This window comes from Mobula birostris, chromosome 8 (genome assembly GCF_030028105.1).
Source record: "Mobula birostris isolate sMobBir1 chromosome 8, sMobBir1.hap1, whole genome shotgun sequence".
NCBI lineage: Eukaryota > Metazoa > Chordata > Chondrichthyes > Myliobatiformes > Myliobatidae > Mobula > Mobula birostris.
This window is the reverse complement of record NC_092377.1, coordinates 58,318,088-58,340,009: the sequence shown is the minus strand read 5'-3', so window position 1 is coordinate 58,340,009 and position 21,922 is coordinate 58,318,088. Positions and strand designations below refer to the sequence as shown.

The following is a 21,922-nucleotide window of genomic DNA, read 5'->3' as shown; positions in this document are numbered from 1 at the left end:
TGCTTAGTCCACTGCTGTTCACTCTGCTGACCCATGACTGTGCTACAACATACAGCTCGAACCACATCACCAAGTTCGCTGATGACACGACCGTGGTGGGTCTCATCAGCAAGAATGATGAGTCAGCATACAGAGAGGAGGTGCAGCGGCTAACGGACTGGTGCAGAGCCAACAACCTGTCTCTCAATGTGAACGAAACAAAAGAGATGGTTGTCGACTTCAGGAGGACACGGAGCGACTACTCTCTGCTGAACATCGACGACTCCTCTGTAGAGATCGTTAACAGCACCAAATTTTTTGGTGTTCACCTGGTGGAGGATCTCACCTGGTCCCTCAACACCAGCTCCATAGCAAAGAAAGCCCAGCAGCATCTCTACTTTCTGCGAAGGCTTTCTGTGCTGTAATGTTCTATGGTTCTATGGCTGAGAAAAGTCCATCTCCCACCCCCCCATCCTCACCACATTCTAAAGAGGTTGTATTGAGAGCATCCTGAGCAGCTGCATCACTGCCTGGTTCGGAAATTGCAACATCTCGGATCATAATGCCCTTCAGCGGATAGTGAGGTCAGCTGAGAAGATCATTGGGGTCTCTCTTCCCGCCATTACAGACATTTACACCACACGCTGCATCTATAAAGCAAACAGCATTGTGAAGGACCCCACACACCCCTCATACGAACTCTTCTCCCTCCTGCCTTCTGGCAAAAGGCACCAAAGCATTCGGGCTCTCACAACCAGACTATGTGACAGTTTCTTCCCCCAAGCCATCAGACTCCTCAATACCCAGAGCCTGGACTGACACCAACCTACTGCTCACTACTGTGCCTATTGTCTTATTATTTATTGTAATGCCTGCTCTGTCTTGTCCACTTTATGCAGCCCTGGGTAGGTCTGTAGCCTAGTGTAGTTTTGTGTTGTTTTACGTAGTTCAGTGTAGTTTTTGTATTGTTTCATGTAGCATCATGGTCCTGAAAAACATTGTCTTGTTGTTACTGTGTACTGTACCAGCAGTTATGGTTGAAATGACAATAAAAAGTGACTTGATTTGACTTGATCTAGTACCACTAGGTCGAGTATCTGGTACCACTAAGGATGGCAATCTTAAAGTCAGTTTCATCCCTAATCTCAATACTGAATCTTAAACATTCTACTTTGTGTCTTATTGGTGGTTCTTGTAGCCAAATCAGTGAATCTGATGCAGTCTAAAAGGTGATTTTATTTTTAAAAAATGAAAATTGTAAGGAAGTACGATTGATCTGTAATTTTTCCTGTATAAATTATTGCATAATTGAAAATAATTTCACTCGAGGGGAAGAATATAACCATGCATATGTTTAAAATGAGAAGTGGTACTTGCGGTACCTTTAAATAAGCAACCACAATGAGGTTCTTTTCTCGTTACGTATGACGACGTCATAATGTTTGAGCCTGGTAGCCGGCGCCCTGATCTGTAGTGAAGGAAGCCCCGTACGTTGATTGATTCGCCCAGATCGGGTTACAAGATGGCGGATGTTGTGCAGTAATGAAGGGAGAGAGAGGAAGACAGGGCCTGTCCATCTTCCACAAACTGTTTTCACTTATCCTTCCTTCTGTGTCGCCTTTCGTTATTCATTTGCAATAACATGTCGCATGACTGTTTAGTGGCGTTTTGCTCCTCTGTAAAATCACGGCGGTGACGGTTTTTACTGGGGGGAGAGGAGGTGGAAAAACAAGAGGAGAAAGAGAAAGAACCGTGACCCCCCGAAAGAAAACAAGAAGGATCAATATCTCAGCGGTGAAGGAATCATGTCGGATACTCGGAGACGCGTGAAAGTGTACACGCTGAACGAAGACCGGCAATGGGACGACCGGGGCACGGGGCATGTGTCCTCGACCTACGTCGATCGGCTGAATGGAATGTCCTTGTTGGTCCGGGCCGAGTCCGACGGTAAGAGCAAGGCTCCGGCTCTTTGCCCGGGCATTGTTTCTGTAGTTAAAACTCCTTGTTAAACGTAGCTGTTGTCCTTTTTTGAACGTACACCGTTTGTGTTAGAATGTAATTGAGAGTATCCGAATGACCCGGGGTAAATTACGAACCAAATCTTGTAGTGTGAATATGACGTGCGGGGGAGGGGAGACGAGGGAGGTAGGCTTAAATGATATTTACTTTAAAAGTGTGTGTGTGTGAAGGAGATGCGGAGAGATGATTTCACGTTTTGTATTTCATCTTAACAGGTTCACTTCTATTGGAATCGAAAATCAATCCCAATACGGCTTACCAGAAACAGCAGGTAAACTCAAAAACACTCTGGCATTTACAAAATCTTTTCTGTTAATGTATTAAAAGTGCAATTGGTGAAAGCCAAAGTACGAAAATAAATTTGGAAATCACGTGTAGATATTATTGTAACCTGAACTAACAAAATGATAAATTTTACTTCAGGCAGTTAAAGGTTCCATGCACAAGTATTATTTTTATTAAAAATTTTATTAAAATGAGTAGTGGCTAATTTGCGTCTCTCTGATTGTGGCAATCAGACAAAATAATTTTTAGGTGACCAATTGTATCTGACCTTTATCTTATTGTAAAACAGGATACTTTGATTGTTTGGTCTGAAGCAGACAATTATGACTTGGCACTCAGTTTTCAAGAAAAAGCTGGATGTGATGAAATCTGGGAGAAAATCTGCCAGGTAGTGTATATACTGCTGAATTAACCCATTTTATAGCTATACTGTATAAAATTGCATCTATTAAAGGCATTTTATCAGTGTTTTTTTCCATTTAACCTTTGCAGAAGCAGCATTATTGAAAATTGCTTTAATGCTGGGTACTAAGATGTAAGGTTCAGTATGCTAATTCTGACTAGACCTTCAAATTAAAAAAATTAAAGTATTTGAAAATCATTGCACTTTTTTCATTATTGACTGTAGTTTTCAGTTACTGTATTTCTATCTCAACTGTTTTAATCAGTCTTCAGGGATTTGCAGTGATGTTGCTTATATCCTCATGAGATCAATTAAGATGAGTTCTGCAATTATTTATAGGTTATTAGGCACAGTGGTATATGATAATTTTTCTGTGGGCATAATTAATATTCCAGAAGTTATGAACTAATACCTAATGATGGAGTGGTTTTGAATTTATTCTTATAAAGACTTGGATTTTGTTATTTCACTTAATCATCTTTCTTTTTTAAAAAAAAACTTAATTTTCTTTCAGATCATTAAAAGCTACATATTGTATGTTAACTTTTAGCAAAATGTTTCATTGTCTGAAGTATCTTTTCAAAACATTTACTTTTTGTGAATTAATTGAGCAACATCACTTGCACGGTAAATGGTAAGGCCCTGGAATGTGTTGTACAATGGACAGACCTAGGATTACTTATAAACACGAGATTCTGTGGATGCTGGAAATCGAGAGCAGCATACACAAAATGCCGGACGAATCAGTAGGTCAGGTAGCATTTATGCAAAAAGATAAAGATTTAATGTTTTGGGCCCTTCATTGGGACTGGAAATGAAGGAGGAAGATGCCAGGGTAAAAATGTTGGGGTGTGGGGAAGGAGGGCAAGCTAGAAAGTGATACATGAATGGAAAAGGTAAAAGGTTAGAGCAGAAGAAATCTGATGAGGAGAGTGGACCATGGGAGAAAGGGAAGATGGAGGGGTACGAGAGGGTGGTGATAGGCAGGTGAGGTTAAGAGGTAAGAGTCCAAAGTAGGGAATAGAAAAAGGGGAGGGGAAAAGAAAAAAATACTGAAGAGGTGGGGTGAATACCGGAAGTTGGAGAAACCAGTGTTCATGCCATCAGGTTAGAGATTATCTAGACAAAAATGAGGTATTGCTCCTCTACCCTAGGAATGACCTCATTTTGGTAGAAGAGGAGGTCCTGAACTGACATGTCGGAATGGGAATTTCCACTTGGAAATTCTGCTTTTTGCAGATGGAGTGGAGGTGCTGGACAAAGTGGTCCCCCGATTTATACCTGGTCTCACCAATGTAGAGGAGATTGTATTGGAGCACTGGATACAACAGATGATTCCAGCAGATTGGCAAGTGAAGTTGCCTCACCTAAAAGTACTCCTTGAAACTCCGAATTGAGGCGATGGAGGAGGTGTATTAGCAAGTGTAGCGTTTCTCGCACTTGCAGGGATATGTGAAATGAGTGGTGCAGGACGAATGGACAAGGGAATCACAGAGGGGTTGATCCCTGTGAAAAGCGGAGAGGCGGGGGGCGCGAAGTAACTATGTATTTGGTGTTAGGATCCCACCAAAGATGGCAGAAGTTACAAAGAATGGTGCTTTGGGTGTAGAGACTCAGGGGATAGTAGGTGAGGACAAGAAGAACTCTATCCCTGTTAAGAAGGCAAGAAGATGGATTAAGTGTGGATGTCTTGGAAATGGAGAACGTGCAGATGAGGGCAGCATCAATGGAGGAAGGGAAAGCCCGTGCTTTGAAGGAAGAGGATATCTCTGATGTTCTGGAAAGGAAAGTCACATCCTGGCAACAGGTGAGGCGGGGATGAACGAACTGAGAAAAGGGAATAACATTTTTACGAAAGGGGAGAGAGTTGTCGTAAAATGGACCAAGTGAATTTAAGAGCAGGGTGAAAGTTGAGGCAAAGTTATTTATTTATCGTTGCAGCACAAGTTGGCCTTTGTGGTCATTTGGGCCACACTGCCCCGCAACCCTGATTGTGAGACAATTTACAGTGACCTTTGGACTGAGGGAGGAAACTACAGCACCTGGGGAAAATCTATGCATTCCACAGAAGGAGTATGTACAGAGACTGTTTTACAGAGCAGTGCCAGAATTCAACTCTGAAACTGCCCAAGCTGTAATTGTGTTGCGCTAACTGCTGTGCCACTGTGACACCCTTGTTTAAAATTGACGGAGTCAGCATGGGTGCATGAAGTAGCAGCAATGCGGCTGTCAAGAGTTGGGGAGCGTTATCCGAGAATGCTTGGAACATGTAATCAATGAAGAAGCAGGCCTAGCTGGGGGCCATGCGGATGCCCATTGCTACCCCTTGAGTTAGGAGAAAGTGAGAGGAGCCAAAGGAGAAATTGTTGGGGGTGAGGACTAGTTCTACCAAACGGAGGAGAGTAGTGGTTCAGGGGAGTTGTTTGCCTCTTTTGTTGAAAAAGAAGCAGCAAACATTAAGGGCTTCTTGATGGGAGATAGCAGTTTATGGACATAAGTGTGAAAATGAGGTGGTCAGGGTCAAGGGACTGAAAATTGGTGAGATCGAGAGCATGTGAAATGTTGCTGATGTAGGTGGGAAGGAACTGAACCAAGGGGGATAGAAGTTCAATGGGGTAGGAGCAGGCAGAGACAGTGGTCCTATCTGGACAGTCAGGTTTGTGGACCTTGACTGCTAGAAACAATCAGTGAGGCATCTATGAGTTTGGTGACAATGGATGGGAGATCTTCAGACTATGAGGTTAGTGATGGTGCGGGAGACAGCTTGATGATCCGGACTGGAGTCCTTTTTAAGAGGTCAGTTAGTGGAGGTGTCTGAGGGTTGCAGTACATTGCGGGTTTGATGGTAAGGTTGGGATTAGTGCGGATTAGAGAGTGAAGGATGATGTGTTCAGAGGGGTTAGGGTTGAGGAGGAGAGGAATGCTGAAGTTGAGCCAGTTGATGTCTCATTGGCAATTAGAGATGAACAGTTGAAGAGCAGGTAGAGAACCAGAGCAGAGTGTCCAAAAAGAGAAGCGTCATCAGTGCGGGATGGGGAATAATTGCTAAAGATGTAGGCTCAGAGACGGAGGTGATGGAAGAAGAGCTCAGTGTCGTGGCAGGTACAGAACTCACTGAGGTGCAGCTGAAGGGGGTCGAAGGAAAGGTCCTTGCTGAGGACAGAACTTTCTGCTTCAGAGAGGGGGAAGGTTGTAGGGAATAGTGAAAATACGGCAGGGATTAAAGCTGAGATCGGGGGGAACAGAGTTGGTGTCAGAGGAGGGAGGGAAGGTTAGGTTGTTCAGGGAAGGTAGGTGGAGCTGCAAATCACAAACCTAAGATTATCTGCAGATGCTGGAAATCCAGAGCAACAAACACAAAATGCTGGATGAATTCAGCAGGTCAGGCAGCATCTATGGAAAGGAATACACAGTCAACATTTTGGGCTGTGACCCTTCATCAAGACTGGAAAGGAAGGGGGAAGACGCCAGAATAAAAGGATGGAGGGAGTAGACGGAGAAGGTAGAAGGTGATGTCAGGTGGATGGAGAAGAAGGAATAGAAGGATTCTGATAGTCGAAGAGAGAGTGGTAAAGGGAAGAGGAAGGGGCACCAGGGAGAGGTGATAGGCTGATGAGAAGAGGTAAGAGGCCAGAGTGGGAAATGGAATAAAGTGTTACTTAGTTCCTTGAAAGAAGCAGCATAGGTAGATAGGTTGTGAAGAAGGTGTTTGGTATATTTATCTTCGTCCGTTAAACCATTAAGTACAGTAATTGGAACACTGTATTACAACTACACAGTCATTGGTGAGACCACACTTGGAGTACTGTTTGCAGTTCTGGTTCCTTTGCCATAGGAAGTACTTTATTAAGCTGGAAAAGGTGCAGAAAAGATTTGCAAAGATGTTACTGGGACTGGGGGGGTTTGAGTTACAAGGAGAGGCTTGAGTGGATGAGGTTGAAGCTTTACCCTGGAGTGTAAGGGATTGAGGTGCTGACTTTTTTGAGTTTATAGAATCAAAGAGAATAGGTAAGGTGGATAGTCACAGCCTTTCTCTCAGATAAGAGAATCTAAAACGAGAGCATAGATATAAGGTGAGAGGGGAAAGATTTAAATGGGACTGAACAGTCAACATTTTCGCAAGAGTGATGGATATATGAAATGATTGGTCAGAGGAAGCTGTAGGCATAGGTACAGTTACAATGTTTAAACCACATTTGGATAGTTAAGTGGATAGAAAAGGCAGAGAGAGATTTGGGCAAAACATAGTCTAATAGGACCAGCTCAAATGGATGTCTTGGTCAGAGCTGTTTCTGTTCTCTATAATGCTGTTAATGTTATTTTCATTAGTCTTTTTTTTGCTATAACAACATGGCCGTCCCAATTCATTGATAGAATTCTGTAAGGGAAAACAATTATATTCACCTTTCACTTCTTCAGATGTGGTTTCAAAGATTCAAAACAACTTTATTGTCCTTCTAACCGTAGATCAGCTCTGCAGGGCAGAATGAGACAGCGTTTCCCAAGAGCAGTGCAATCATAACATAACAAATGCAACACTAAATAATAAACATATCGATAAATAGTAAAACACAACAGCCACATGTCAGTTAAAATCAAGTTATAAGTGTCCAAAGCAGAGTCAGGTAGAGCAGCTATTTAGCAGTCTGACTGCCTGTGGGAGGAAGCTGTTTAGTAGCCTTGTGGTTTTAGTTTTGATGCTCCTGTAACGTTTGCTTGATGGCAGAAGAACAAACAGTTCATGGAGAGGGTGTGAGGGGTCTTTAATGATGTACCGTGTCTTCTGGAGGCATCAACTCTGAAAGAGGGATTGGACAGAAGGTAGGGAGACCCCAATAACCTTCTCTGCTCCCCTTAACCACCCTCTGCAAGGTTTTTTTGTTGATAGCACTGCAGCTGGAGTACCAGGTTGTGATGCTAAAGGTCAGCACACTCTCAACCACGCCTCTGTAGAATGTAGTTAAGATGTTAGTGGGGAGTGATGCTTGTTTAAGCTTCCTCAGCAAGTGCAATCTCTGCTGGGCCCGTTTCACAATCCCAGTGGTGTTCCTGGACCAGGTGACATTGTCCAAGATCTGCACCCCAAGGAACTTGATGTTTTCCACTCTCTCCACTGTGGAGCCGCTGATGCTGAGGGGTGTGTGCTCAGGCTGAGACTGTCTGAAATCAACGATCATCTCCTTGGTTTTGGTGACATTAAGCATCAAGTTGTTATCACTCCACCAGCTCTCTAGGTGTTTGACCTCCTCCCTGTACATTGTTTCATCATTTTTGCTGAGGAGCCCCACCACTGTGGTATCATCAACAAATTTAATGATCAGGTTCTCCTTGAATCTGGCTGCACAGTCATGTGTTAGCAGTGTAAACAGCAGTGGGCTAAGCACACAGCCTTGTGGGGATCCAGTGCTCAGCGTGATGGAGTCAGATGTTCCTGCCAACATGGACTGACTGGTCTCTGTCAAGAAATACAGAATCCAGCGACACATAGCAGTGTTAAGGCCAAGCAGTGACAGTTTCTCCACTAGGCTCTGCGGGATGATGGTATTGAACGCTGAACTGAAATCAATGTACAGGATTCTGGCACAAATGTCTTTGTTGTCCAAGTGAGAGAGAACTGTGTGCAGTGTGGTGGATATTGCGTCCTCCGTAGAGTGATTTGGACGATAAGCAAACTGTAGAGGATCCAGCGATGAGGGGAGGCTGGCTGTGATATGAGGCTTGACAAGCCGTTCAAAACATTTCAAAAGGGAATGATGAAATAAGATCTTAAAATTTTGTTTCTCTTCCTTTTTTGTTTTTTTTTCCTCTCCGTTTCCATCTTTATCTCCTCTGGTTGTAGTTGAAGTAGTGAAGTAAGGTGCCATTGATATCCTTGGACTGCAGTTCACATGAGAGTGTTATGATAAAACCATTCCCATCATAAACTGCGAGATTTTGTTTGTCGTTGAGAAGTTTCCGAAGTTGAGAAGCGAGGACATGGAACCTTCTTCAAAGGCAGGATGAGGAGTTTGCCGAGCTGGAATCCTTACTGAGAATTTATAATAGGATGTGGTATCCAGAGTTATGAAACGTTATGCTCAGATAATACCCTCAGTTTATGTTTGAGACACATTTTCCATCTTTGTTAATTATTGTTTCATTGATGAGTTGAAATAATACACTTTTCTCAAACTTTTTTGACATTTAAGTTGTGCTACATCTCTGTTATTCTTGTAACTATATCCCAGTTTTGCAAATTGTTTATCCTAGTAAATCTATAGTTGCAAGAGCGTATGAACTCTTTGTAAGTACCTCGTTTTCTGCATTAATTACTCATAAAATGTGATCTAATCTTCTAAGTCACAGTAATAGACGAACACAATTTGTCTTTAACACACAGACAATTATAGTACTTCTTGTCAATATAGAGTACACCATTTAAACAATCACAGTCTAGGTACAAAAAAAGTATGAGCCAATGGAGTAATGCCTTCAGCAAATTGTTATTTGGAGTCAGGAGTTCCAATCAATGAGATGAGATTGGAGGTGTGGGTTATAGAGGTGCCTTGCCCTGTTAAAAAAAGATTCACAAAGTCAAATTGCTGACAGAGCCTACTCTTCTCAAGAAAGATCTTTGCGCTCCATGCCTCGATCAAAACAACTTTCAGAAGACCGGAAGAAGAATTACAGAGATGCATGATGCTAGAAAAGGCTACAAAAGGGTTTCTAAAGATCTGAGAGTTCATCAGTCCACAGGAAGAGAAATCGTTTACAAATGGAGGAAATTTAGTCCTGTTGCTACTCTCCCAAGGAGTAGGTGTCCAGCAAAGATCACACCAAGAGCACGACATGCAATGCTGAAGGAAGTGAAAAAGAACCCAAGGGTGACAGCAAAAGACCTGTAGAAATGTCTCGAACTCTCTAAAGTCTCTGTTCATGTGTCCACTATAAGAAAAACACAACAAGAATGGTGTTCATGGAAAGACACCACAGAGGAAACCACTGCCCTCCACAAAAAAACATTGCTGCATGTCTGAAGTTTGCAAAGGACCACCTGGATGTTCCACAACACTTCTGATGCAATATTCTGTGGACAAAATGAAACAGAAGTTTAACTTTTTGGCAGAATTGCACACCACTATGTTCAGAGGAAAAAGGGCACTGCACACCAACACAAAAATCTTGTCCCAACTGTGAAGCATGATGGAAGGAGCATAATGTTTGGGGCTGCTTTCTGCCTCAGGGCCTGGACAGCTTGCAATTGTTGAGGAAACAATCAATTCAAATTTGTGTCAAAGCATTTTACAGGAGAATGTTAGGGTAGCGGTCAGTTACTGAAGTTAAGTATAAGTTGGATGTTGCAACAAGGCAATGATCTGAAGCACAAGAGTAAATAAATCAATAACAGAATAGTTTAAAAAGGAGAAACCATATTTTGGAATGGGCAAGTCAGTGTTTAGATGCTGTGGTATGACCTGAAGAGGATGCATGCAAGGCATCTCAGAAATATTGATGAACTGAAACAGTTTTGTATGGAGGAATGGTCTAAAAATTCTGCCTTGCCATTGTGCAAGTCTGATCAGCAGCTGCAGGAAACATTTGGTGGAGGTTATTGCTGCTAAAGGAAGTTCTACCAGTTATTAAATACAAAGGTTCACATACTTTTTCCAGCCTGGACTGTGAACGATCAAATAACATGTTCAATAAAGACATGAAAAGTACAATTGCTTGTGTGTTATTAGTTTAGGCAGATTGTGTTTGTTAAAAGAGGGCAGCTTGAACTGAAGTATAAGGCATGCTAATTGCACAATAGCGATAAGGGGCGGTATCACACATATTGGTCCAATCAATTTCCCTTTTATTGAATGGAAACTCCCTGTTGGCAAAGTAACTTCCAAAGCCCTTGTGCAGATTTCTCACTTTCACCGTGAAAGTTCAAGCCTGAAAATACAGTCAATTCCAGTTAACTTGGACACATCGGAAACTGTATATTTTGGCCCAATTAGCTGAAGTTTCATGAAAATAGTTAAAAGGGTTTTTCAAAATGCAAATGATTTAACTGAATAATAAATTTGTGTTTAAAAGAAAAACAGAAACAAATAGAACACTCTCAATACTACTACAGTACTATAAACTATATTAGTTATCAATAGTTATTGGAGGAATTAATCCAGTTTAAACTGCCATGTTCTCTTGATGGATTTTAAGTGAAAAAAATCTATGCATGTAATAGACTACCTTCATACGTCCTTTTGACAATTGCATCCTCCAAAACTTCAATTTCATTGTAACTTTTAACGTGATATACCTTCAAATTTTTCATAATTCCTAATTTGAAGTAGTGAAATTGTTTTAGTTTCACTCCTAGCCATTTTTGGCATCTCTAAGCCTGAATGCTTGAAACGACAGTGAGCAAAACTGTTCTGAATTGTCTTACTGCTATTTCTTGCCAACTACCAGTGACAAAAATTGCTGCAATTTGAACAAGCACACACAATCTGTTTCCTCCAAGCATGGTGTTGTGTCTAATAACCACACAAGTACGTGTGACAATCGCTATTTAGGAACTTGTTTAAAATTCTGGTTTTGTACTACTTACCTTAATTTAACTGTTTAATATCCATATGTAATGTAATTCATTTTTTCCTGTATTTATCATGTATTGCATGTACGGCTGCTGCACAGTTAACAAATTCAACAAATGTTCGTGATATTAAACCTGATTCTGTTATTGTGTTTTAGGTGAAGATTAGACCACAATTAATGAGTAATTAATGCAGAAAACCAAGTACTTGCAAAGGGTTCACAAATTTTTTCTTGCAACTGTACATCCAGGTTTTCTTTGATTAGATGTTCTTTTTATGACAGGGTTTCTTAATTAGTTCTTTCTTTTCAAACCTTTTTATTATTATTATCCAAAATTAACATGAGTACATCGAAGTAAGCAACACTTACAATGACTCAAGAAAAAAAACATTGTTTTAAAGATTGAAAAATTTTGGTGATTTAAAAAAACCCTACTAAGCAAGAAAAAGTGGGGGGGTGGGGGGGAAGAAACCCCATTAGGTGTTCAACCCTGGAGCCATGCATCATACAAAAAGCTTCTAAAGATAAACATCAAACCACCAGCAAGAAAAAAAAGTACCAAAAATTTACAATTAGATCGTGGAGGAAATCTATCAATTAACTCATGATAATAACAAGCAAATGAACCCCATCTTTTCTCAAAATCAAGCATAGGTTCAAAGGTTTGACTTCTAATTTTCTCCAAACTAAGACAAAGCATCACTTGAGAGAACCATTATGACAAAGTGGGAGCTGATGTATCCTTCCACTTCAACAAAATGGCCCTCCCAGCTATCAATGTAACAAATGCAATAACATGTTGGTCAGACACAGAGATACCACGGATATTTTGAGGAATTATTCCAAAAAGCACAGTTAATTTGTTCTGATTATAGTCTGTATTTAATATCCTATGTTGATTTTTGACTAGAATATGATTGCACATACCTTCATGTAGGCATATTTGTGTTTGAAGTTTGGGTATAACAAAGTAGTGCTATGCTGGTTTGCCTGCCAATTCTAGTATATTTTTCTTATGAGACTGTGACACTAGGTTAAAAGTTTTATTTGCAGTACATCACTGGAAAAAATGGCTTATAGATTGCTGTGAGTGAAATATTATTACTTCAAAGAGATGAATATACTTTTCCATCAAAACAGTAATTAACCCTAGGCTCACATTTGAAATGGAATATAGAATTGTTTTGTTCATTTTCATGCTACCCAATACATCTATGCTGCAAGTTATTTGACCATCACAGTTTTAAGCAAAATGCACTTCAGTGATGACTAAATTGTACTTTAAAGAAAAAGGAATGGAACTATTATAAAGTGTTGGCCAGCACAGTGGCGCAGTAAATAAACATGTTGCCTCACAGTTCCAGCATCCCATGAATCTGTTCAACTGAGGTGGTTATTGAGAAGTGAGATAGTGCATTGGAATAGTAATGGCCATTTCCCTAAAATAAGTAAAAATGGGAATCGTTCTTCTCAATTCCATGTCTCAAATCATAGTGAAAGCAAACACTAGAAAAAATAATTTTTCTTAAATTAGTAAATTAGTTTATTATTGTTACATATACTTGGATACAGTGAAAACCTTGTCTTGGATTCTGTTCATCAGATCAATTGATTCCATTGAGGTAGTACAAAATAAACCACCAGAGTACAGAATAGCATTAGAATTACAAAGAAAGTGCCATGCAGGTGGTATGTGTTTTTTAGGGTTTTGTATCTTCCTAGTGGTAGGGGGGAGAAGAAAGAATGTTTGGGATGGGTGTTAACTGAATATTTAAAGTTGTTTGAAATGGAACGCCCTAGATCTTATCACTACTTACTTCGGAGGAAGGTCAAAAAATGTGTGGTGGTTCATCAAGGAATCTTATGCTTTTGCTCTTTAATTTTTTTTGTACAAGAGGTTTGGATTCTATTATCCTTTCAGTTATATCCTGTCAATACTGTTTAGTTCTTTTAAGTGTTATGATCATGTTATTATCCTGGACAGGCAGTCTTACAGAAGGAATTTCTTGACTTCGTTAGTTGTGATACCAAGTTTATATTCCTGAACTATCATGGACAAAATGAATGGTAATCTACTTGTATTCTTTAAGGCATGAATAGCTACTTTTTGTCACCTGATTGTTCCAAAGCATCTGAAATTATATTGGTTTGGCAGTACTATATTCTGTAGCTATGTGTGCAATCCAGGAAGTGGTTCCTTTTTTCTAAAAATAACGAAGTTCCATCAAATTATAAATACCCACTTGTTTTTAATCTTTAAGATCATTCTTTCCAGCATATAGTATATATAGATAATTTAGAGGCCTTTATCATTCCAGGTCCAGGGACGAGATCCATCACTTGATATAACTCAGGACATTATTGATGAGTCTGAAGAGGAGCGATTTGAAGAAATGCCTGAAACTACTCACACAATTGATCTTCCGCCATGTGAACTAAACAAGCTGGAAGAGATTGCTGACTTGGTAACCTCGGTTATCTCCTCTCCGATCCGCAGAGAGAAGTTAGCACTAGCTTTAGAGAATGAGGGCTACATTAAAAAGCTTTTGCAACTATTCAGAGTTTGTGAAGACCTTGACAACACAGAAGGTTTACATCACTTGTATGAAATTATTAGAGGCATTTTGTTCCTCAATAAAGCAGCACTGTTTGAGGGGATGTTTTCAGATGAGTGCATTATGGATGTGGTTGGGTGTTTGGAGTATGATCCTTCCTTGCCTCATCCTAGGAAACATCGAGAATTTTTGACCAAAACAGCCAAATTTAAAGAGGTTATACCTATCACAGACACTGAACTAAAGCAAAAAATCCACCAGACATACCGTGTGCAGTATATCCAGGATATAATTTTGCCTACTCCATCTGTATTTGAGGAGAACTTTCTGTCTACACTAACGTCATTTATATTCTTCAACAAAGTGGAAATTGTTAGCATGTTACAGGTACGTTATATGGTAATTATTTCTGTCTCACTAATACTGATTTAGTTTTTAGGTTTAGTTGTGAAAAATTTTATTGAGATTCGGTAGGATATGGTTGGTTTCCTCTTGCACAGGGAAAATTCACAGATTAGAAGTAATAATCATATAATATAATGGGAAATTGCTTTACATCATTGTTGTATGATATTAGATACTGGTGGCGGATCTCTACTTGAAATCAGTTTTTATTTGTTTTCTTTCAACTAGGAAAGTATTTTATGTGGTTTCTATTTGTACTGCAAACTTGCCAAAAAGAACTAACACTATCTGAATATATTAAAAATGAACATTTAGCCAGCTTATGGATTGGAGACTTAGGCAGTTGACACTTTTATGTTACACATTGTTGGATTGATATGAATTGATATATTTGGGTTTCATGCCGACTTTACATCATGAAGAATATAATTTTAACTCTTTTTCTTTACAGACAATTGACCTATCATTTCTACCTTTTTGTTTTCAGATGTACAGTTTTGATTTTTTTTCTTTCATGAAGCTTAGAGGAGCTTGAAATATTTTCCAAAATCTCCATCATTACAGCTGTGTTGTGTTGTGTCTTTTTAATGCTGCTGTTAATATTTGTCCTGTTTAAACTTTTTAATTTGATTGCAGGTAGATGTAAAAGTATGCATTTGCTCAAAAATGCTTCTAACTTTTAAGTTTGACTTGCAAGTACCCCATCAAATATAGAAGCAGAGAGAGCCCTGTTCTCTGGGTGTCATACTTTATCTTGGCATAGATACTGCCTTGGTCCTGATTTTATATTTTACAGATTTTGGTGCAAAATGGAAACCAGTGTCAGTCAGTGAGGTTGAACAAGCAGGAATTGGTGCAAGGCTAGGTATGGATGACTGATATTTAGACAAAGGGTCTCGGCCTGAAACATCGACTGTACCTCTTCCTAGAGATGCTGCCTGGCCTGCTGCGTTCACCAGCAACTTTGATGTGTGTTGCTTGAATTTCCAGCATCCCCGAATTCCTGTTGTTTGATATTTAGACACTTTCTATGTTGTAGAGGATGCAACATCAGCAGGAAGGGTACAGTGATGGACACAATCACAGGAGGCAAGTAATGTTTTTGTCTAGTTGTGTAACAAAGAAACAGAGTTGATATTTGTTGCCTTTTTTTTCTGATGGTTGGTCAGAAAATCTTGGAACTTAATATCAGAGGAACTGCCTGTTGATGCAAGTTGTATCTGGATTAGAATATGAAAGTAAATATAAGGTATACATCTCTGGATATGGTTGGGGAGAGGGATGACCAAGCAGAGGAAAGCCACAGTGGTCAGGTCTCTGGCACTTTGACAGAAGGGAAGCAGGGAGAGAGACAAGCTGTAGTGATAGGAGATTCATTGGTAAGGTAAATAGACTGGATCTTCTGTGGACCAGAACGAAGTAATAGGATACTATGTTGCCTCCTAGGTGCCAGGATACATTCTTTCCTATTAGAGATTAGACGGGGCAGGTGACAGAAGTGTGCATTGGCAGTCACTTTGGATCTTAGTCATCATATTGCCATTAGTTTTAAGACAATTACGGAAAAGGATGTGTTTGGTCCTTGGGTTAATGTTTTAAATTGGAGAAAGGCCAATTTTGATGACATTAGAAAGAATCTGGCAAGTGTGGATTGGGACAGGTTGTTTTCTACAGAGGTGTGCTTGGTAAATGGGAACCCTTGAAAAGTGGAACTTTGAGAGTACAGTTTGTTCCTGTCAGAATAAAAGGCAAGGCTAACAGGTTTAGGGAATCTTGGTTTTTCAGAGATACTGAGGTCCTGATTGAAATATTGGAGACCATTGTTAAGGATGAAGTTTCGGGTCAGGTGACAGATCTCTCAGTGGGTGAGCAGCTGGGGGACAGTGACAGTGACCACCGCTTCCTGGCCTTTAACATTATCATGGAAAAGGATAGAATCAGAGAGGACAGAAAAATCTTTAATTGGGGAAGGGCAAATTATGAGGCTATAAGGCTAGAACTTGCGGGTGTGAATTGAGATGATGTTTATTCAGGGAAACGTACCAAGGACATGTGGTCGATGTTTAGGGATCACTTGCAGGATGTTAGGGATAAATTTTTCCCGGTGAGGAAGATAAAGAATGATAGGGTGAAGGAACCATGGGTGACAAGTGAGGTGGAAAATCTAGTCAGGTGGAAGAAGGCAGCATACATGAGGTTTAGGAAGCAAGGATCAGATGGGTCTATTGAGGAATATAGGGAAGCAAGAAAGGAGCTTAAGAAGGGGCTGAGGAGAGCAAGAAGGGGGCATGAGAAGGCCTTGGCGAGTAGGGTAAAGGAAAACTTCAAGGCATTCTTCAATTATGTGAAGAACAAAGGGATGACAGGACTGAAGGTAGGACCGATTAGAGATAAAGGTGGGAAGATGTGCCTGGAGGCTGTGGAAGTGAGCGAGGTCCTCAATGAATACTTCTCTTCGATATTCACCAATGAGAGGGAACTTGATGACAGTGAGGACAATATGAGGGAGGTTGATATTCTGGAGCATGTTGATATTAAGGGAGAGGAGATGTTGGAGTTGTTAAAATACATTAGGACGGATAAGTCCCTGGGGCCTGATGGAATATTCCCCAGGCTGCTCCACGAGGTGAGGGAAGAGATTGCTGAGCCTCTAGCTAGGATCTTTATGTCCTTGTTGTCCACGGGAGTGGTACCGGAGGATTAGAGGGAGGCAAATGTTGTTCCCTTGTTCAAAAAAGGTAGTAGGGATAGTCCGGGTAATTATAGACCAGTGAGCCTTACGTCTGTGGTGGGAAAGCTGTTGGAAAAGATTCTTAGAGATAGGATCTCTGGGCATTTAGAGAATCATGGTCTGATCAAGGATAGTCAGCATGGCTTTGTGAAGGGCAGATCATGTCTAACAAGCCTGATAGAGTTCTTTGAGGAGGTGACCAGGCATATAGATGAGAGTAGTGCAGTGGATGTGATCTACATGGATTTTAGTAAGGCATTTGACAAGGTTCCACACGGTAGGCTTATTCAGAAAGTCAGAAGGCATGGGATCCAGGGAAGTTTGGCCAGGTGGATTCAGAATTGGCTTGCCTGTAGAAAGCAGAGGGAGTACATTCGAATTGGAGGGTTGTGACTAGTGGTGTCCCACAAGGATCAGTTCTGGGACCTCTACTTTCAGTGATGTTTATTAATGACCTGGATGTGGGGTTAGAAGGATGGGTTGGGAAGTTTGCAGATGACACAAAGGTTGGTGGTGGTGTGGATAGTGTAGAAGATTGTCGAAGATTGCAGAGACATTGATAGGATACAGAAGTGGGCTGAGAAGTGGCAGATGGAGTTCAACCCAGAGAAGTGTGAGGTGGTACACTTTGGAAGGACAAACTCTAAGGCAGAGTACAAAGTAAATGGCAGGATACTTGGTAGTGTGGAGGAGCAAAGGGATCTGTGGGTACATGTCCACAGATCTCTGAAAGTTGCCTCACAGGTAGATAGGGTAGTTAAGAAAGCTTATGGAGTATTAGCTTTCATAAGTCGAGGGATAGAGTTTAAGAGTTGCGAGGTAATGATGCAGCTCTACAAAACTCTGGTTAGGCCACACTTGGAGTACTGTGTCCAGTTCTGGTCGCCTTACTATAGGAAGGATGTAGAAGCATTGGAAAGGGTACAGAGGAGATTTACCAGGATGCTGCCTGGTTTAGAGAGTATGCATTATGATCAGAGATTAAGGGAACTAGGGCTTTACTCTTTGGAGAGAAGGAGGATGAGAGGAGACGTGATTGAGGTATACAAGATATTAAGAGGAATAGATACTGGACAGCCAGTGCCTCTTCCCAAGGGCACCACTGCTCAATACAAGAGGACATGGCTTTAAGGTAAGGGGTGGAAGTTCAAGGGGGATATTAGAGGAAGGTATTTTACTCAGAGAGTGGTTGGTGTGTGGAATGCACTGCCTGAGTCAGTGGTGGAGGCAGATACACTAGTGAAATTTAAGATACTACTAGACAGGTATATGGAGGAATTTAAGGTGGGAGGTTATATGGGAGGCAGGGTTTAAGGGTCGGCACAACATTGTGGGCCAAAGGGCCTGTACTGTGCTGTACTATTCTATGTTCTATACTTTAGGGCACGCGATAAAATAGGCCAAAGTCAGCATGGTTTCTTTAAGGGGAAATCTTGCCTGACAAATCTGTTTGAATTATTTGAGGAAATAATGAATGCAATAGACAGTGTATGTTGTTTACTTGGGTTTTCAGAAGGCCTTTGATGAGGTGACCCACATGAGACCGCTTAACAAGATAAGAGCCCATGGTATTCCAGGAAAGACACTAGCATGGGTAGAAGATTGGCTGATCGGCAGGAAGCAAAGAGTGGGAATAAAGGAGGCCTATTCTGGTTAGTTTTCAGTGATGTGTTCTGCAGGAGTCAGTGTTGAGACCATTTCTTTAAATGTTATATGTCAATGATTTGGAGAATGGCTTTGTGGTCAATTTTGCAGTTTTGATACAAGGATAGGTGTTGGAGCAGGTAGTGTTGAGGAACCAAGAAGTCTGCAGAAGACATTAGGAGAATTGGCAAAGAAATGATTGTTGGGATATAATATAGGGAAGTGTATGGTCATGCGCTTTGGTAGAAGAAATAAGATGTAAACTATTTTCTAAACGGAAAAAATTCAAAAATCCAAGGTGCGAATGGTCTTCCATGTCCTTGTGTAGGATTCCCTAAAGGTTAACTTGCCGGTTGAGTCTGCATTGAACTAAGGCTAAGCCCTCTCCTGTTCCAGGCTTTGTGTCTATGGACTTGCTTTCGTTCTGAATGCTTTTTGTTTACTTTTATTGCTTGCATGATTTTTTTGTCCCTCTGCACATTGTGTGTTTGACTTTTTTTTATGGGTTCTTTTGGGTTTTTATTTTGTGGCTGCCTGTAAGGAGACAAATCTCAAGGTTGTATAATGTATACATACTTACTTTGAGTCAGTGGTAAGGAAAGCAAATGCAATGTTCGCATTTATTTCAAGAGGGCTAGAGTGTAAAAGCGAAGATGTAATGCTGAGGCTTTATAAGGTATTAGAGTGTGAGCAGTTTTGGGCCCCTTATTTGACAAAACATATGCCAGCATTGGAGAGGGTCTGGAGGTTCATGAGAATGATTGTGGGAATGAAAGGGTTAACATATGAGGAGTGTGTGAGGGCCTGTACATACTGGGGTTTAGAAGAACAGCGGGGGGGGGGGGTGGATCTCATTGAAACCAATCGAATATTGAAAGGCCTAAATAGTGTTGATGTGAAGAGGTTATTTCTTATAGCGGGGGAGTCTAGGAGCAGAGGTCTCAGCCTCAGAATAGAGGAACGTTTATTTAAAACAGAGATGAGGAGGAATTTCTTTAGCCAGAAGGTGGTGAATCTGTGAAATTCATTGCTGCAGATGGCTCTGGAGGCCAAGTCATTGGATATATTTAAAGTTGAGATCAATGGGTTCTTGGGTTAGTAAGGGTGTTAAAGGTTATGGGGAGAAGACAGGAGAGGAGAGTGGGGTTTACTGGGATAATAAATCAACCATGATGGGATGGTGGAGCGGACTTGATGGGCCAAATGGCCTAATAATGTGTACTATATCTTATGGTCTTTGGAAGGAGGTGCATTGCAGGAAGAAATGAGGTATTTGAGGAGTATAAGAAATACAAGAGAACACTTAAGAGGGGAATCAGTGGGACTAAAAGAAGGCATGAAGTTGCTCTCCCAGACCAGGATAAGGAGTATCCCAAGTAGGTTCTACAGATGTATTAAAAGCAAAAGGATAGGAAGGGATATAATTGGTCTTGAAAATCTGTGTGGTCATCAATGTTTCGAGCAGAAAGAGATGGGGGTGATCATAAATGGATTTTTTGCATCTGCATTTACTCAGGTGACAACACAAAGTCTGTAGAAGGCAATGTAATGATGAGGTGATGGACTGCATATGGATTACAGAGGAAGGGGTACTTGCTGGCTTTAAGGCAAATGAGGAAGGAAAAATCCCCAGGGCTTGATGAGGTTTTCCCTCAGACCTTGTGGAAGGGTTGTGAAATTGCAGGGTTCCTAGCAGATGTGTTTAAAACATTCTTAAGTCACAGGCAAGGTGCCAGAGGATTGGAGAAGAACCTAATGTTATTCCGTTGTTTTAAGAGAGACTCTAAGAATAAGGCAAAAATTATAGGCTGATGAGCCTGACGTTACTAGTTGGCAAGTTATTGGAAGATATTCTAAGTGACCGGATATGTAAGTATTTGGATAGACAGGGACTGATTTGGCATAGTCAGCATGGCTTTGTGCATGGTAAGCCATGTCCAACCAATCTTTCAGGAAGTTACAAGGAAAGTTGGTGAAGGCAAGGCAGTGGATGTAGTCTACATGGTCCTGCATGGGAGGTTGGTCAAGACTATTCAGTCACTTGGTATTCACGATGAGGTAGTAAATTGGATTCAACATTGGTATTGTGGGAGAATCTAGAGAGTGGTTGTAGTAGGTTGCCTCTGACTGGAGCCCTGCATCTAGTGGTGGGCTGCAGGGATTGTTGCTGGGACTTGTTTTGTTATCTATGTCACTGATCTGGATGATAATGTAAATTGGATCAGGAAATTTGAGGATGGCATCAAAATTGGGGGCATAATAGATACTGAAGAAGGCTATCAAAATTCAAAGTGCATTTATTATCAAAGTCTGTATACTGTACTGTGTACAGCCTTGAGGTTCATTTTCCTGCAGGCAGCCACTAAACAAAGAAACACATTAGAACTCATTTAAAAAAAAACACACCTACAACAGAGACTATCAAGCACCCAATGTGCGGAAAAAAAAACAAATGGTGCAAACAATAAAAAAGTAAAATAATAACACAGTGTACATTAACCGCAGTCCCTGAAAGTGAATCCACAGCCACTGAACAAGTTCAGTGCTAAGGTAAGTGAAAACAGTCCAGGAGCCCAATGGCTTTAGGCCATAGCCATGGAGCCATTTCAGCGCCGAGGTGAGTGCTGATTGGTTGCAGAGCACAGCTGCAGGTTCAGTTCAGTTCAGTGCTGCAGTGAATAAACACTCATTTATGGAGTGAGTGTGTTAGTCCTTCACCCTCGGCCTCGATGCCTTGATCAAATTGAGCAAATAAATACAAATGCAAATGAAAACGCATGGAACATGAACTGCTTGTAGCGGGATGTGGACCAGCTAGAAAAATGGGCTGAAGAAGGAGTTGGGATGCTGAAGTTGTATAACACATTGGTGAGACAGTATTTGGAGTAATGCATACAGTTCTGGTCACCTACCTACAAGAAAGATGGCAATAAGACTGAAAGAGTCCAGAGAAAATTTACGAGGATGTTGCTGACTCTTGACCTGAGTTATATGGAAAGTTTGAATAGGTTAGGACCTTATTCCCTGTAGCATAGGAGATTAAGAAAAGATTTGATAGAGGTGTACACATTTATGAGGGGTATAAATAGGATAAGTACAAGTAGACTTTGCTCACTGAAGTTGGACGAGAATTAGAGATCATGTGTTAGTGTGAAAGATGAAATTTTAGGGAAACGTGAAGGGGAACTTTTCACTCAGGGTGGTGAGAGTGTGGAACAACCTACCAACAGAAGTGGTGATGCATTTTTGATTTCAGCATTTAAGTGAAGTGGATGGGTGGGATATGGACAATGATGGACCAAGTGCAGATTGATGTGACTGGACAGAACAGTAGTT

The 21,922-nt window shown here is 40.9% G+C and overlaps 1 protein-coding gene across 1 annotated transcript in view; it reads left to right on the top strand.

Moving 5' to 3' along the window:
* Positions 1–1,460: 1,460 nt before the first annotated feature.
* LOC140201332 (serine/threonine-protein phosphatase 4 regulatory subunit 3-like) overlaps positions 1,461–21,922 on the top strand; it is an 82,185-nt gene continuing 61,723 nt past the window's right edge. The window contains exons 1-4 of the mRNA XM_072265260.1: positions 1,461–1,926; positions 2,214–2,269; positions 2,573–2,671; positions 13,570–14,193. Of these exons, the coding sequence (XP_072121361.1) occupies positions 1,785–1,926; positions 2,214–2,269; positions 2,573–2,671; positions 13,570–14,193 (921 nt within the window). The 5' untranslated portion in view covers positions 1,461–1,784. The remainder of the gene's footprint in view (positions 1,927–2,213; positions 2,270–2,572; positions 2,672–13,569; positions 14,194–21,922) is intronic.